This window comes from Hippocampus comes, unplaced genomic scaffold (assembly GCF_001891065.2).
Source record: "Hippocampus comes isolate QL1 unplaced genomic scaffold, H_comes_QL1_v1.1 scaffold429, whole genome shotgun sequence".
NCBI classification, from domain to species: domain Eukaryota; kingdom Metazoa; phylum Chordata; class Actinopteri; order Syngnathiformes; family Syngnathidae; genus Hippocampus; species Hippocampus comes.
Genome location: NW_017808402.1, coordinates 541,136 through 559,542, shown reverse-complemented (window position 1 = coordinate 559,542; position 18,407 = coordinate 541,136). Strand labels below are relative to the sequence as shown.

The 18,407-nt window shown below is 46.2% G+C and overlaps 1 protein-coding gene across 1 annotated transcript in view; it reads right to left on the bottom strand.

Moving 5' to 3' along the window:
• The window catches only part of adcy2b (adenylate cyclase 2b (brain)), a 29,479-nt gene extending 16,606 nt beyond the window's left edge, over positions 1-12,873 (bottom strand). The window contains exons 1-5 of the mRNA XM_019858145.1: positions 12,057-12,873; positions 6,338-6,535; positions 3,174-3,335; positions 2,342-2,491; positions 557-705 (exon numbers count right to left, since the gene is read on the bottom strand). Coding sequence (XP_019713704.1) covers positions 557-705; positions 2,342-2,491; positions 3,174-3,335; positions 6,338-6,535; positions 12,057-12,326 — 929 coding nt within the window. The 5' untranslated portion in view covers positions 12,327-12,873. The remainder of the gene's footprint in view (positions 1-556; positions 706-2,341; positions 2,492-3,173; positions 3,336-6,337; positions 6,536-12,056) is intronic.
• Between the last annotated feature and the right edge of the window lie 5,534 nt (positions 12,874-18,407).

The following is an 18,407-nucleotide window of genomic DNA, read 5'->3' as shown; positions in this document are numbered from 1 at the left end:
GGTTCTTGTTACATGCACAGCACTTTGTTCCAGCTGCTGTTGTTGTTCGAGCGCTATAGAAAGGAAGTTGAGTATCGTGCGCATGTGTGATTGTTTCCCAACCTCTGGCGCACAACCGCACGTGCGCACGCACACGCACAGACTCACACTTGAAGGCCACTTAAGGATATTGTCATATTCTTTCCTTGTTTAGGAAATCAGCTTTCCAGAGGACATTCCTTGGAGAGGCTCTCACGTTAAGCCCAAATGATTGTACTCGCCTCGCTTTTGTACACGAAAAGGGGGAGGGGGGAGAGATAAAGTGACCTCGGCTTACAATGAAGCCGGATTAACGCTGATTTGATATTGTCCGTGGCAACAATACGAATACAAAGATTGGGAGGAGGGGAAGGACAGACGACGACGGTAAGGAAATAAAAGCAGGTGATCGAAGATGAGAGGACGCCAGAGTGGGTCGCAGTCCAAGACGAGATGATGACGAGCAAGTAGGGGGGGAGGACATTGTGTCATAGTTTCAACAAAAGAGCAGAGAGCAGCGATGAGAAAAGAAATTCACCTGACGTTGGTGTGCCGCTGCACGTACAGGTTGTGGAAGTTGTTGGTGTTCTCGGTGCGACCGAACTTTGGGCCCTGAAGCCGCTGGATGATCTCGGCTTTCATCACTCTGGCGATGTGAGACGGCAACAGGGACAGGAGCAAACGTTCCTAAGAAGTGGGGGGGGGGGCAAAGTGACTTGACAAATTGTGAATGGAGTCGATCGCAGGAACGGCAAATAATTCATGTTAATGTTAATTATGTGGGAAAAAAAAATGTACAAAATGAGTTCTTGCACTTAAAGTTGATTTTGAATTTGGCCATTCCTGATTTAGACAAAAGATTCCGAAGGCATTCCGAAATTTTAAATCTGGAACATCAAAATCGGTCAGATGAACGAACCCTTTGCACACCGTGCAGCCGATTTTCACATGCAAAAAAAAAAAAAAAAAAGGCGCGGCACTCTGCCCTGCACTTTGGTCGGTTTTGTTGAAGGCTTTGTGGCGTTACATGACTGGAACTGTTGTGTAACCACTCAAAGTAGTGTTTTGTTCCTTTCGGGGTGCTTTCATTTAGTCGAATGCCCATTAGGTGTTCCAGGCTGATGTTTCAGACGTGCGTTTCGTGTGCATGCTACAGAGACTGAGTAGCCGCCTTAGGGGGTGTGACTCACAAATGCAGCTAAGAGCACAGAGGGTCATTACACCGTTCGCTCACAGCTCCGACTCATTTCCTAAAACACAGCGGAAAATTAACAAGATTGAGAGGTTGCGGGCTGCTGGGCCGCACCAAAAATAGACAACTTTAACACCCACTTCACTGCATGCCTCTCTTATTACAAGGATGTTGGATAAATGGACTAAAGTGATGTTTCAGTCAGTGGTAGGTAATGAATGGGATGGTGGGCCATTTTGCTTTTACGCTCCCAATTTCCGGACCGGGTCGGATGCATTGAAATATGACATATTATACAACGCTGTCATCGATAACATTCGCACTGTGTCGTGTCCATCGAGATTAGAGAGCGAACGAAAGAGAGGAGGAGAGAGAGAATCATACACTGAAATGGAAATCTTTTGACAAAAATATACAAAGCTCTCCGATTGACTGCCAAGCAATCCCGGGTGCGTTCCGCCTCTTTCCCAAAATCAACTGGGATCGGCTCCAGCTCACCCGTGACCCTTCCGAGAACGGGCCCTGTCGAAAACGGATGGCTCGTCATAGCCAGTCCCACCTGAGTGTACTCTCAGTTATTAATTTGGGCTGTCGCTGCCCTTTCACGGGCTCAAACAAACGCTGAATGTCAAGATTTTAATGCCAAGCAAATGTCACGGAAAAAAGCCTCCTTCCATATGGGATTGGCAAATAACCAAATTAACCTTAACTAAAGTTAATTGCCCTGTGGGGATCAATAGGTTTCTCAATCCGATTCTGACAAAGTGAGCTACGAGAATATTTTGCAGGAGAAGAGGTTGTCATTTATTTTCGGCTCTCGGAAAATCCGCGCGAGAAATATTTTTTCAAACTTCTGAATAGCCATCCGTCCATTTGACACGTGGCACGCTCACAGCTGACAACGAGGCACTCTGGTGGCCACGCAGCTGACTATACGCAGGGAGGAAGCATTTTGGGGGTGTGGCTAATTGGATGTCGCAAATGCGGCGGATAAGTCGATATTTCGTGGCAGAGGGGCAACTTTTGCCGCACTCCGAAGCGCATCATATGAGGCCGTTTTAGCCACGCCCAGAAATGGTTTCTTCTCTCTTTATCCTCAACCCCACAAATGCATCAGTTGTCCGTTTCTACCTGCTGGTGCTTCTCAAACTCCAGCTTGATGGGGGACTTGATGCAGTTACAGGTGTCCTGGTAGGTCTGCTTGAGCGCCACGTCCATCAGGTGCTTGTGGTACGCCCCCGCTAAGTTACCGCAGGTGAAGATAATCACGTTGGCCAGGATCTGCACACGTATGCACACCAAAAAGAACACGGCGTTTCAAAAAAAGCGCACCGTGGTGACGCACGCTTCCCCACCATCCCCGCCTACACGATTACCTTGGAAAACCAGATAAGAGCGCACACTTCAACCGCACTTTTCCGCCGCTGTGTCAACCGCAGGCTGTTTAAAACTGTGGCCGTGCATATCAATAGGTTGTCCTTTGCTCCGCTAGCCAAGGGCAACGGGCGGAGTTAGACGTGTTTTATTTTGTGTGTGTGTGTGTGTGTGTGCGCACATCTTGGGCATCACTTTGTGGAAGTCTGGCCAACGGTGACATTTCCCTCCATCTCTGGACTTTTGATGGCACTTAGTGTATTTATGGAGACAATCGGAGCATTTCCCCGGGTGCTCTTTATGTGGCAAACAATGCTTGATTTGGATAAGTGGACATAATTCAGCTAAATTAGTTTTCGTTCCAGACACGCTGCCTAGTCTATTTTTGGACTTTACTCGTTAAGTAGAGTGGTACCTTGACTTTGACTTGAATTGGTTTCGTGACCAAGCTTAAGCATTTTACTCACGGATCAGATCAACTGACTGTTTTGAAATGCCATCGATCTCTCCCAGCCCCCCCCCCCCCACTCTAGTTACTTTTCAATCACCCTGCAGATCTCCAGGGCCCAAAACTGAATTACTGTCTCACCTGCCAGACGAGAGCTTCCAAGTCGTTGGCGACGGAAGCCAAGCAGACGCTGAGGGTGACGGTGTGCGACAAGCAGGTGACGGCGCTGGCCATGATGGCCCCTCGCATGGAGAAAGGCAGCATGGTGTACACAACAAACACAATGAACAGGAAGAAGGACACCTGAAAACACAAAAGACAAACACAACTATCGGCGTGAGAGGAATTCCTCCAAAATCAATGAAATGACTGCCTCAACCTTCACATGTCAAAATACAGTAGCAACTTGAAGGTAGTTTTATTGATTATGAAGTGAATAATCCAAAACAAATGTGAGTGCAGTTCACTACATTGGGCACCCCTATACAATTTTACGACAGTGGTCGTGGCGTGACCTCCAAATGGCGGCTCTCATCAAAGTGCGACTTCTGACGCTGTCCTTGTGGGCTTCCTCTGCGGTCAGCCCACCCTTTCCTGTTGTGATGGTGACCATCGCAGACAGGTCACCGTTTCAACCAGATGAACTCTGACCTTCCTGCCTCGTCTGTCTGTTGTCTTCCTGTGTCTTCCAGCGTCCGCTGAGGGCGACAGCTATTTGGCACAAGGGATCTGCGCGTACGTGCGTGTGCAAGCCAGCTATTATTGCTCTGACATTTTTTTTTTTTTTTTTTGGGTGCAGCCTTTTGCCAAGCACAAACAAGCTTCCAGTCGTGAGATAAGCGACGGTAAGGCGGACTGAGTTGCAGGTCCAGAAGCCTCGATCCCGTGCAAGACGGAGGGAAAGGGGCGCTTGGTATAGGCTTCCCGTTGCCACGGGAACCAAGAAGGCTGACGTCGGAAAAGCGCTCGAGCCTCCCGTAGATGGAGAGTGCGGCGTCCGGTAATTTGGGTGGAATTGACGTTGGCAGTCCAATTTCAGGCCCGTCACTCCCCGCCCCCTCCGAAGCCGGCTAGGTGCATTTCATCTCCGCCGTACTCCCGCCTGAATGTTAATACGCCCTTCCAACACCTCCAGATGGGAGCCGCGGCCGCCGTCGCCCGGCTTCGGCTATCTTGATTACCTCCCACTCTGATGTCAGCGCCTCTGATCGCAGAAACCGGCGGTAAGCTCCCAGAATATCCCGCTCTCTTACCTTGACAGCGGCGCCTTCGCTAAAGACTCCATTTCTTTCGCCGGTAATTCAGTTTAGCGAGGAAAGTGATTCTTGTGTTCCTCCCATTCCAAATTGTATCACTCTTTCTAGTATCCCATCCCACTCAAATGGTCACCAAACAGTGGGACATTGTACAACGATGTAAGACATCCACTACACACTCTAAAAACAGTGGGGTCAAAAATCTGGCACTTTCGATAAACAATGGAGCGATATTTGAGTCTGGACATAGCAACATGGAAAATGGAGCCATTTTTTCTGAAGGCAAACCCCAAATATTTGCGGATGGGTCTGTTTTTCACCCACGTAGAGTCATTTTTGACCCAACTGTTTTTAGAGTGCAGTGTCTTTTGGGACACATTTCTGGATTATTCATTTGATCCAAAATTGTGTCAAAAGAACATTCCGCAAAACAACCCCTAAAATTGTGTTGTTTTGTACAACAAAAAAAAACAAAAAACTGGGTTGTTTTGTGAAAAAAATGGTTATTCCCTTTTGACCAAATTTTTTACAAGACTGTGTTTAGACTGTAAACTTACCACCTGACCTCTGCTGCATTAATTACGATTATTACTTTTTTTTTTTAGGGTAATTAAAAAAACACTTGAACCTTTTGGGGTATGTCCAGCAGACAAACCCACCGAAATGACAAGTTTTAGGCTCAGTAGTAGTCACTCACTATTTTGCCACTGGAAAGTATCCTGCAGGCTGTTGTTGACAAATATTGTCAAAAAGTGCAAAGGGTCACTTTTTGTAGTTTGTCAAAGGAAGGATGGTAGCCAAAAGTGGAATGGTATTGTTTACATTTTAAACTTTAAAACATCATTTGAGGCAATTTACAATACCCCCCCCCCCAAAAAAAAACAAAAAAAAAAAAACAAACGGGTACATTCAAAAATGCTTGTTGGAAACCAGGCTGGGTTGTAAATGTTTCCAAGTAAGCGTAACGACACGTTGAGTCATCTGCGTCCGAGCGGCCCCTCTCGCCAGAGAGACGGGGGCCCTGCTCAGAAATTGAATAAAGCCCCGGACCAAAAGGTTAATGGCGCTCGATGGGAGCTTGTACTGTATGCGGACATGACTGCCCGACTCTGACATTCCTCCGACACAGTCTGTTTGACAGCCGTGTTTATCTGTTTACGCACGTGCGTGCGCGCCTGCGCGTGCGCACAGATTACTTGTGAGCGAGCGAAAAAGCCTATGTTGCTTTTGTCTCCTTCTGCTTCAGACCTTTTGCGTTATTAGCTCTGTGGGCTCAAGTAATCACCATCCAGGCAACCCACAGAGAGGTAGCTGCAATTTCATTTTTTTTTCCCCTCCCCTTTCTTCTCTCATTCCATCCCCCCCACTCGCTTTCCTTCCTTATTTTTTGGAGAAAGTCAGCGCTGATTTCGCCGCATGGGATGTGCGCCGCTCCGTATTGTGTCCCAATATTTTTGCATCCATCGGCGCGATAAGATGGATGGAGAGAATGAGCGATAGAGTGATTAATAATTCAGATTGATAGCGCTCCCACAGGTGGCCGATGATAAAAATATCTCCCGTCGTGGAGGAAGAGGCAAAGAATTGTCACCGGGGGGAGAGGAAATTTGGGCCTGAGCGTGTGTGAGAAATCGGCAGAAAACCGGGGCAGGGGGGTCGGAGTGTTGGCGGCAGGTGCGGAGAGGACGGGATTTGATGAATATGTGGAGACAAGGTGCGAGATGGAGAAAATAGGATTCCCAAGACAGCCGGTGAGGAGGAGCTCTGGCGCGGAGGACGAATGTGTCTGACTGCTCCTTTGCTCGCATCAGACCTAATTAAGACTTGTCACACGCGGAATTCATTTAGACACACGGGCGCGCACACACATCATGTCCACGCGCGGACAAAGACACACCGTCGGTCTGATGTGTAAAAACGGGACTCGTATGAATGGCGGCGTCCCACGGAAGCGTAATAATGCTAACGAGATCGAAGCTGACAGTTTTATCGGAAGCCGTCTCCGGACTTCTGTGTTTATAAATTGCAATACATCCAAATTGCTTTTACCTGGTCCCAGGGACTGAGGATCCCTCCGGAGAACATGAACAGGTAACCCATGGTGACGAGACATGCCCATATAAGGAGGGAGAAGAGGCGGAGCATACGCTTGAAAACGGACTCGATGCAGACGAGAATGAAGATGGACAAGAAGAGGAAAAGGGCCGTCGGCACCGTGATTAGAAAGGTCAGGTGGTCCTCGGTATTCTGAGAAGAGAGAACACATTTACAGGCTGTTTACTGATTATGGTAATCCACAGAAAAAAAAATCAGAAAGTCTGCATTTGAAAACACACCTGAACTAAGAACCGCCGCACACCAAACGACGTGGCCAAATGCGAGTGAAGCGGACCTTCGCGAAAAAATGACCGGTCGTGGCTCACTCGCACTCACATGGAAAAACTCTTACCCTGTATCTGGTTTTAACCAGATACGACATACTGTACTGTATTCTTTTCTTGTAAACCACAAAAACATGGCGGGATTGTCAAAGGAGGAAGTGGATTGGCAAAAATCGCGGAAACTGGCAAGAAGGCTAAAGTGCTATCGTGTGGATATTTGGACATGCTGTTGGCAACGATCGATCGCCCCATCCATTCACTGATGGCACACGCGTATTTCAGCAACAGAGACTCTCCGCGCTTTGCTTTCCACCCGGACGTACATATGACATTGTAAATAGAGTCGAGGATGATTGTAAAACAACCCAGTTCGATTGGTTTCAGCTCCGTGCACCTGTTCGAGGAAACAATTTCTTCCTATCTCCAGATGACCATCGGCAAAGCTAAAGAGCTGCCAAAAGATGTCCCCGACAAGATTCTAGAAGTGGACAAGGCTGGGATGGCATCAGCAAAAGGCTTGGCAACAATCGGCACCATTATTCCAAAGTGGAAGACACACAAAAGACCATTGATTGATTGCCCTTGGTCGAGAGCTTCTGAGGATGCTGAGTTATGAAACGCTTTTATCCTGGCAACATTTAGAGAACCCCGCCTATTTATTTTTGCGTCTGTTTTCCACCTTCTAAAAACAAACCTGAACAGAAAATTGAAGTCGGGTAAGTGCATAGCTGACCTATCGGGACGGCAAACGCACACCATCAACATTATTCTCATCAAAGGCCATTAAAAACACTCTGTGCTACACTTTTGCAACTTAGACCCGCCAACTGGTGTCGAGCTAACAGCAGCAAAGCGCTTGCTATCTTTTGGCATGCTAATGAGGGCAGCCGGTCCTCGCAGGGACCGAGGCACAACATGACACAAACAGATGAACAGACTGCAAGCGCAATAGACAGACGCTCTGAGCCCGGAGAATGTGCTAGAGTTTCACTTCTGCGCTCGCGCGGTCAAACTCAGCATTTTTGACGCTGTCAACACACACTCATGTACACACGCCATCCAATTAATGCACTTGAAACATTTGGCTCAGCAGAATTTTCTCACCGCCCATTAACTTCCTCGTGTTAAAAATAAGCAATCACATGTCGGCAGAGGCGGCGAAAGTACTCGCACTCAGTACTTGGTAGAAGTACAGATAGTTGAGAGAAAAAGACTCTTGGAAATGAACTACTAATTCAACTACCGTACTTAGTTTAAGGTAAAACAAAAAAAAAAAGCCTTGCCTTTGCATTTCCTTTATGTGTTAGCATGATGTGTGAGTATTAAGCTGGCGGCCAGTCTGGCAACGGTATGTATGGTTGTAAAATTCAAATGGGAGTGAGGCCACTTTTTGGAAAAAATTGTTGCCTATCTGCTAAACGACTGCTTGTTGTGATCTCACATTTTTGGCTCGTATTTGGAAAAAAAACCCGACAAAGTCATGTCACTTGCATATCAAAGCCCGAGTGCATTTGTAGGTTACTTCCCACCACTGAGCAATGAGCACGATTGGAAAGTTGTGGTCAAGGAGACGTTATCAGCCGTGCCTCTGGTGACTAATTTGAGAGGGAATTGACTCGTTGAGAAATGTCGAGGCCCCACAGCCGAAGAGTGCTACAGATGAAGCCTTGTGAAGTGTATTAGTGTAATGTAGCTTTTGGAAGGTAGTATGAGTCATGGTCTGGCACCGGGGTCCCGCGGGATTCGACTGCTGACGCCACCGCGCTCTTTTCAGCTCAAGTGCACAATAGAGTCCTGGAGAGGATGGGAGTCAAGCGCCACGCTTACACAAGACATCCCAACAATGCATTTTAGCTCTTACCTTTCCGCGCTAATGCCTGCACGTTTTGTACGGTTCAAAATGTCGAAAAAAAACGCATTCCCTAATTGATCATTTCATCATCTTAAAACCCACTTATGTATTCTCTGTGGTTTTTATGATGATGTCATGAAATCACTGCACGTGGAAGTTGCAAATCGAATCTTGAAGCGGGACAAGCGCTTGCTAAAAATCCCACAGTGCTCCAATTATCAGGGTGTGATCAATTGGAAAAAAAAAAAAGATGAAAAAATGGTGAGCATTCTAAAATTTCGTCAGGTTTTTCTTTCTTTAGTTTTGAGTTATCGCATGGATCTCTCTTGATTTGTCAAACCCTGCTGCAAAAGCCCTTCTATGAACACGCCACCATGTAGACGCATGCGTGTAAATCAATCAAACAATTTCAAGCGACTTATTTTTGCCCTGAAAAGTGCAGATAAGCTAAAGAAGGAAATGAGACACTTCCTTGGGCAAACACACCCAAACAACAAGCACGTACGGCGACTTTTTACAGAAAGGGTGGAGTACTCCACATCACCATCAAGTCCAAATTCCATCACTCGCAGGTCCGATCATGGCGTGCCTTCATTTGAGGAGCAGCCGTTCTGCTTTGGCGACATTGTTTGAGGCCGAGCTGATGAAAATACATGGCGTCCTTCCCTTCCCGCTCCAGCTATATTCCAACCATTCTTCGTTGACCAGCGCGAAAAACAATACGCCCGGCTGACGACACGCAGCCGTCCGACGGCAATAAATTAGAAAAGTAATGAGGGGGATTCGTGCGCACAGTGGGAATACAGTGACTGACAGGGGCAATGACATCTATTGATCCGGTTCAAATTCAAATACAAGATTGATTGTTTATGATGGAGGTGGCATGAATACAAGAGAACCTTGGAGATGACGCACAGACCACAAAAGGAGATAAAGTGCCAAAAGAGAAAAAAAAACCCACAAGTGTGCGTTCCTTTGTATGGAAATCCATTAAAAAAAAAAAAGAGAGCGAAAACATCACTTCATAAACAATAGCTTGTGTCTATGGTGCGAACAAAAGCTTTCTCTTGACAAAAGCACTAACGCCTGCGTCGCTGTGAATGGCGCTCACGCCGCCTCTTGAGCCACTTGGCAATCCCAGCGTTGCCATTTTAAAGTGGCGCTACACAGTCTCTCAGCTTGCCGCAATTAATGAATTGCATACTCGTTGGGGCATTTTTTTTTTTTTTTTGACAAATAATTAAAAATAGAAGCGCATTCATCGCTTATGTAAACAGCAAAAAAAATAAAATAAAAAAATGCTGCTCTCAAATCAAGCCAAAATATGCACCAAGCGGCTGTTTGGCAGCTAGTTAACAGTTCTTGGTGGAGAGGCCACACAATGCAAAAACGCCATAGACGGGCGAACGAATAACGTCGGCTTTTAAGCACCGGCGATGTGAACACACATGGTGCAGCAAGTTATTTTGACAGGAACTAACTACGAATCACACTTGTATATTCATTATCCTCTGTGAAGAAAGTCTCATTTTACTTCAGCTTACTGAGTTGGGACGTCTAATTATATGTATGTGCAGCTGTAGAACACTGCCCCCACGTGGCAAAGGGATGCACACCAGAAAAATTAAAATTGAATTGAAGCAAGAAAAAAAAAGCGTCAAAAAACATGATTTAATTCTCGACATTTTATTTCATGATGTGACATCAATATGTTTTATTAAAGCATATGAAATGTGTTGTTTTATTGGGCATGTCTACTTGTTTTAATACGCCTTGAACACTCCAATTTTCTGCTTCTACTGGATGTTCATTTTGCTGAAGTAAACTATTTCTCTTGGCTCCAACTCACCCTCAAACCAAATGGGGACAAGCAGTGTACAAAACGGATGGACGGACTTTTTAATGGCTTGCATACAAACACCAGGGTCTCGAGAGTGCCTGGCCACCCATCAAGTGTGAAATTAAACAGCCAAGTACAGTCTAAATCTTTTGTTAGCTGCTTATCTCTGAAAATGCGTCTGCTCGCGAGCAGCTCTGCTTTTTTTTTTTTTTTTTTGTCACAGTACCCCCACATTGAGTTTCTCTGCCCGTGGCATGATTAGCTAGGCTAGGTGAATATCCAGAGCCCTTTTCAAGCGACCAGACAACACTGCCTGAAACTCTAATATAACTCTCAATATGGAAACCCCCCCACTTACCCCCCACTGGTTGGATACCCAAAGCCAAACGTTTAGTTTGGGTGGTTGCGTAACTTAGCTTCGTTTTTTTCTGATCAACAGCACACACTGGATCGCCTGCTCAAGTTGTCAGCCTGGTTCATGCCGATGCGCCGCACCCGCACAATATAGTCGATGATTGAGTGAGAGCGAGGTCAAGGCAAAATGCGTTTTTCGGCACAGTGCCATCTCCTGGTCGCGGTGCGACTTCCTCTTGTCCTATTTTGCCCTGAAAGATACTGTAAATCTCCACTGCGTAGCCACATGCTTAACTTTCACTCTGCTCTCCTCACGCTTGCAACAAAACTGCAAAGCGTTTGAGCGCATTTAACCCAGACGAGCTCCACACCGAGTCCGATATCCATTGCCTTCATTTCACTCTTGCCGACGCCCTCAAAACGTGTTCTTTCGATTTAAAAAAAAGAATACAGTGATGGAGCAGAGGCACAAGTTCATTCAACTTGGGGACAGCGTGATCAGGAGAGCCGCTGGCTTACGGTGAAATTCATTTTGCCGTTAGACGTGAGGAAAAACAAACTCCCAGGAGCACGCAGTCGCCGTTGGCCTGTTTTGCATGGAAATATGAAAGAATATGGATGCCAAACGCTGTTTAATACGGGCTGCTAAGCACTGTTCTGGATTATGATGGGGATTTGCAAGATCATGCCAAAATACAAAACCAGCACTTGTACTCAATGCCTCCACAGAATTGCAGGCCACTGGTCCCCATCTCCTCCCTTTGCTTATTGATCTTTTTAACATGCAATTCTTTTTTTTCAGCTCTACGATATACATGCCCGACAACAGTCATTTTGTTTTGTGTATGCTTCTTGGCCTGGCACAGCACTTGGCAAACTTGTGTTTATAACGGTGCGATCAAAGTTGTATTTATGTTTTTGCTTTGCGGTTGGACAATAAATTCAATCAAATTTTATTTCGAGCGCACCTTGAATTTTTATACATGAAGAGGATGTCTTTATATTGAAACTACTTTAAAATGCTTCATTGTGCGGTTAAATCCTCACAGAATGAAGAGTGCAAATTCCCAAAGTGCCAAAATCGAGTGGAAAAGCACTCCGGTAGTCACGGTTAATGAAGCAAAGGGCAGATTTAAAAGGCATCAAAGCTCGAGATATGAAGCAATCACAAAGCTGTCCTCCCTCACGGTGCCCGCACGGTGCCCACCAAGTCATTTCCTTTTCAACTAAGATGTTCATTTTTAAACGCGCTATTAAATACAGAGCGCGAGGGCAGACCGCCAAAAGTTACGACTTTTAAGTTCCAAGCACGCGAAGCCCCGTCTCGTGGCGCTCACTCACCAGCCCCGAGGCAAAGAAGACCACCAGCAGTGCCACGCAGGTTCCCATGACGATGAGCAGCAGGAAGACGATGAGCGGATGCTGCTGGCTCATCCTGGAATAGGAATCGTACAGCCAGTCCTGCCGCTTCTCGCCCTCCGCGCACGCCTCCACCCCCTGGAAGCCCGGGCAGCCCTCCGCGCCGTGGCCGTCGGGCCCCTCGCCGCCCTCGGCCCCATCGCTCTTCTCCAGCAGGTAGCGACCGCGGGTCCACAGCGCCTCCTCCCACATGGGTGCGCGCCTCCCAGGGGCGGCAAGGGCGGGGGGGTCACCCCGCAGAAGTTCGGCTCGGGTGTGATTGATGCACAGATGAGCGGATGAAGATGCCAGCGCTTCCTCCCCCACCCCCGGGGCTTCCCTCACATCCTCTCAGGACAGCATGAGTGAGCCTCTCGCGGGTTCCCTTCTGGAGGCGCTGGCCCTTCTCCGTTTGGCGTCCTCTCTGGCCGCGGCGTGCTACTCGGCCGAGGTGCAGATGAGGACTGGGAGGGAGCGACCGTGTGGAGCTGGAAGGGAGGGGAAAAAAATAAAGAGTGTGAAAGGGAGGGAGAGAGGGTGTGTGGCGGGGGGGAAAGATTTGTGTATGTGCCAATGGAGTCCAGAAACAGCCGCGTAAAAAGGAGGGGGAACGAAAGATGGTGTGAAACTGGCGAAGATAACAGTGGGTTGACTAAATGTGTGTGTGTGTGTGTGTATGCGTGTGGAAAAGGCCCTTTGAAAATGAGTGAGTGAGACAGATTGTACCAGCTGTGCTCAAGCACAAAGGTGGGGAAAGCACTCACTGTCCGTATTTAAGTACAGGAACTAAAAATAGACTGGTGACAGAAGAAGTACTGATTTTGACTCAAGTTAAAAATAAATAACAATAAAAAAATAAACGCTCGTTTGGGTTAGCTGAGGCTTTTGTGTTGTCAACACACCGTGTTCCCAGAGCTTTGCTCATGTTGTGAACTAACAGGGGAAAAAAAATACACATCCCGTCTGTTTTTTTTTTCTCCTCAAATTATTTTAAAAAGGGTTTGTAATTATGTATAGACACCACAAGATGGCAACTACACCACCATGAACCAGTGTTGCAGGTGTTCGGTGGTTAAATTCAACACAAACAACCGTCACATCAATAGTATGAGCTAGCATAGCGGCTGAAATAACATGCTAGCGCAACCACGCGAGTTCACATACGGGCCAACAAATGTGTGCACTACACACATACATTTCCGCTAAAATAATCAATGTTAAATAGTACTATACTGTTAAATAGTCAATAGCAAAGTCAATTACACGAGGCGTTCAAAATCGAAACTTCACTTGCGACCGCTCTCTCTTCATATCACGTTGTCATGAGTGCTGGGTAACAAGGCAGATTTAAGAGTAGAAAGTCCATGTAACTGTGTTTACATGTCGGGAGTACCAGTAAAAAGGTACCAGAAAAAGACCCAATCTACTTAAATACAATAGTAGCGCATTTGTAGCCTACTTTGTTATTTCCCACCACTGCTAGTGCACGAGGGACGTGACAAGGAAGGAAAGAAGGAGAGAAAATATCAAACTGATGAGATGAAAAGGGGGCTAAAAAAGAATGGGGAGGAAGAGGAAAGGGAAACAAACTCCGGAAGGTAAAAAAAAAAAGAAAATAAAAAAAGCCTTATCAGGAAGAAAGCGAGCGAGAGAGTGTGGCGGAGGAAGTGCAAAGCTTCAAAAGGCGGCAAAATGCTGCTAATGAGGCAAAAGTTGATCGCCGTTGTCAGAAGAACACGCGAAGAGCGCGGAGCCGAGCTAAGATTGAACCAAATTGAGCAAAAAGAACTAAGTGATTAAAAAGTCATTGGCTGTCTTCAGAATCACTCACTTCATGTCCTCTACAGATATCGTTCCTTAAAATGCGACTTCAACGACTGGTCGACTATTACCTTGTTAAGATGGACACCAAATAACTCGACACGGACAACTCAGCACACTAGTAGGATGGCTTGGCTGCACTAGTAGAACAACCGTGTCTTATGAGCAACATATTTTTCCACGACTTGTTAACACTTCTGGTCTAACAGTTCGTCCTTCAGGTGGACGACGTGAAAATAAATCCTCAAACCGCTTCAAAATCTTTGAGACTGAGATGAAAGTCCATCTGCGAGTCACTCTTTGTGCTCCCAAGAAAGACCCTTCAGTTCATGGGTGGAACAACTATTGCGCCCTTGTGGAATGACCGTCAAACTCGTCATGACTTTTCACTACGATGGCTAGCATCGAAAGACTCGACAAGTGCCCGATACTTTAAAAAAAAAAAGGGCTGGCTGGTAACGATATTCGTCCATATCCTCACTCATAATCCATAACTACAGCGCAGCACAAACCCATCCACTAACGATATTCGTCCATATCCTCACTCATAATCCATCCATAACTACAGCGCAGCACAAACCCATCCAAACGAATACAAAAGACAAATCTCTTTCTCGTTTTGTTTTCATCGCAAACCTTCTGGCGGTTGAAAGGAGAAAGTCTGTTTACGAAAACAAATCCCACGCTCCAGGGTGAGGATGCGTGGGGACGATTCCACCGTGATCCATCCAACGCAGGTTGAAAACGGTGTAAACAACGGCCAAATCGTGTAAGAGCTGCAGGTACTGGCTGAGGAATCGCGAGGACCCGTCACAGTATTGATGAAAATGCATTGATCGACTCGCGATGGATGGCCTCACATGATATTTCCAGAAGAGTCGCAGACGATGGGGCTTCGCCGTTGTTCATCATCACCCAGCGGCATTTAAACCACAAATGCTCATCAGTAACTAATCAGGTTTTCATAAGGCGCTTCAGCCGCCCTTCCTGGAAATCAGCCAACGTGTGGCCAAAAGCGACACAGTGGGAAAGAACATTTCTGGACACTCAGCATCCAGCTGGTCAACGTAATGAGTGTAATGAGCCCGAATCTATTAGCACTGGTTTGACTGATGTGCCACATGTTGTCCTATTTCCCCGGCAGTGGTGCGACGGGATCACGCCGGTCTCGATCACTCTCTAAATAACACAAATATGAATCTGAGTTTGCAGAGTCCAAATTTTGTTTGATTGGTTTTATTTTTTTTCCCCCATAAGTGTTTTTGGAATGGTAATATTGAATTTGAGATTGTAGCACAGTAGAGAGACATGGAGTCAAGCACTGTAAGAGCCGAAATTCTCTTGAAAGTCTGATGGCATTTAACGGTGAGCTGCTAAAAAAAACAAAAACCAAACAAAAACGTGTCGTGTTCTCCTTCCGAGAGTGAGTGAACGTGTGAACACCCAATCTGCATATACATCCGCATGCAATCTGCACTCGGATCTTGCACTGCCTGCTGCCTTTCCTTGAATGAGCCTATGCCAGAAGAGCTAATTGGGTCCGCCTTGATGCCGCAGAGACATGTTGATGAACGCGCCGATGCAAACGTGCGCGCGCACACACACACACACACGCACACTAACTATACATGAGTAAGTGTGTCTGCAAGCGTGAGACAGTTTGAACTGTGACTCATGTTACTTGATTCAACGCGTCCTTGTCTCGCTGTGATAAAAGCCTTTCATGGGCCATTGAGGAATTTTACTCAAATGAACAGACTCGCACAGGCACACGCACACACAGAGATTTCTGACCACCTTAAGTATCAGCGGCTGGTATCGTCGGACTACTAAATGAGGACCCAATACCTTCAAATAAGGCCGGTATCGGCTGAATAACGATACTTGGTATGGGCACTGGCCCAATTGAACACAACATAGAATGTACATGGAAGGACTATCGTCGTCCAATTTTGAAATCTTGGAAGAAGACAAACAAAAAACAAAAGAATGCAAAAGACTGACAAATGGGCTCCTGTGTGCTCGTCTAAGCCCAAATTAGAGTACAGTCCAGACCTCCACGATGGCAAAATAACTCAAGCCCATGCCCACGACCGGCATACGACAGAATTTTTGCCATTAAATTTCCATTCTTCACCGTAAAATGGAAGCAAGCGCCTGATCTAACGCGAGCCCCTCCTCAATGCAATCATCTCTTCCCCGTGACCTCCCCGGTTGAGGTAACAATGAGCGATGTGCTTTGAAACCACATTCCGCCGACGTATTCAATGTGTGTGCTGTTGCTATAAACGGACCTCAAACACCATATACGCTCGGTGAACCATGTTCGCAAACAGGTGCGGCAGTGCCACTGCTGACCCCCATGCCCCCCTACCACGCGCGCGCGCACACACACACAAAGCGGTGACAGAATGGGAACACGTGGAGGAAGAGTGGCCTGAACATACTAATTCTGAATCAAACACCCTCCCACACGGAGTCACGGTGTCAGAATTAAGGACGAGGCGGCGAAGCACACGTCGGGAGGAGGCGATGCTGCCTTCAAAGCGGCGTGGGGAGAAAAAACATGAGCGTTTGTCTCGTTGTCAAATCGCCTGATTTCTTTGTAAAGATAATAAACTGCGTCTTCACGTACTTGTTTCAGCTATTCTCAATCGGAACAAGTCATTTTCCAGCCTTAACATCCGTCTAAGGCATTTCAAGTCACATGTTGGCATGAAGCCATTCAATTTTGTGTTGTTGTGGTTGTTTTGTTTTGCACCAAATATAAACCAAACGATTTGGTTTCACGACACAACAATGATTCAGTAATTTGCGTAACATGTCAGTTTGACAGTCAAACTCAACCGGAAGTTGACCAACAGCTCGGAGCAAGCACGCTGTGCCTCTTTTTCGGAGGACCTTGCTTAGGCTAAAGAAAAAAAGAAAAACAAATACCCGAACAACTCATTTAATGTGGACCCAAACCTATGACGCTCTATTTCAACAGTCTTTATACTGCACACGTGCATGTTATTTGGTATGGTCTGCAGGCCTGCGCATCTTGTAAGCTGACATTTCTGCAAGCTTGATCAATGCGAAATTGCTCCCCATTTTCACCTCCTATTATTCTTTCTTCCCGACCGACACCCAGTAGAAGACTCTTCTACAGTCAATTGCTCCACACGCTTGTTAACGACGTGGTTCGCCGTTTACAACGAAGAAGCGGCAGGCCTATTACGTAACGTTTATTCACTTTTAATAGAAGCGAGAGCGATGCGAACGAAGATGAAGAAGAAAGCCTTGGAGGACTTGTACAGGAATGATCTCAGAGTTGCTCCATCAAAGAAAAAAAATGAGGCAATTGGAAAAAAGGTGAAGTGCAAGTCTGACTTCAGGGATGACCTTGGATTAGGTGCGTTTGTTTCCACGATCACAGACGAAACGTTTGTTTCACATGCACAAGTTAAGTTCAATACTTGAAAAGCAACTTGCGACCATTGAATTACCGATCACGCGCTTTCGGCTGAGCACGCCCTGATTATTGGAGTCTGGAGGGCTGATGAGCTCCAAAACGGGCCTCATCGACCGAGCGCGTCTGTGATTAAGGCACGCGGGGAAGGCCTTTTAAACACGGCAATCAAGGAAGCACAACAACCGGTGCCTCGTCAAGGCGGACGCTCACGAATTTGTGAAGGATGACAAAACCGATATCTGCTCGACTGAATACAATCATTTAAACGTGACGTCTCCGAATACTTATTAGTTTTTTGACACATCGACAAATTCCCAAATCACACTTGAATGCGTTGTTGGAAGCTTGTAAGGAAACGCTTCACCGTTTAGCCGCGTTTAAAATCAAGATGTGCACCAAAAGTTCAAGTGCCTCATCTAGTGGTCGACAGTAGAATCACACGTTGACGTTCAGTCATTTTCAAACATAACCTGATAAAAAAAAAAAAAATTAAAAAAAAACTGTGGCGGCGAGATTCAGCTATTTGGTTGTTCGTGATAACATTTGATGAAAGCATGTCACAGATATCAAGATGATATTAAGACACCCGGTAATATATTTTTTTTGTTGGTTTTGAAGCATGTCACAGATATCAAGATGATATTAAGACACACAGGAGGAAAAAAATCCATGCTTACCTAAATCATTCACTCTTTTTGCCGATCCTTACAAAGGCTGGTTTTCTGCCATTCCAAAACAAACCTGCAAATGGATCATTTTACTTGACTGTTGCAGTAATGAATTAAATTGACGTTAACGAGAAAGACTTACCCGCGAGCCGTGAAGCTTGGAAGTTGGAAAGCTGATCTGTGTGCTAACATGCTGTTTACTACATCATCAGAACAGAAAAAGTAGACAGCGTATGGCGATTTTAAGATGTTTATTTAAAAAATAAAATAGAAAAACATACATAAAAAAGTCCAGAAAAACAGCCCCGAAACAAAAGCTGGCCGAGTGGTTTCTGGCTCACAATAAATCAG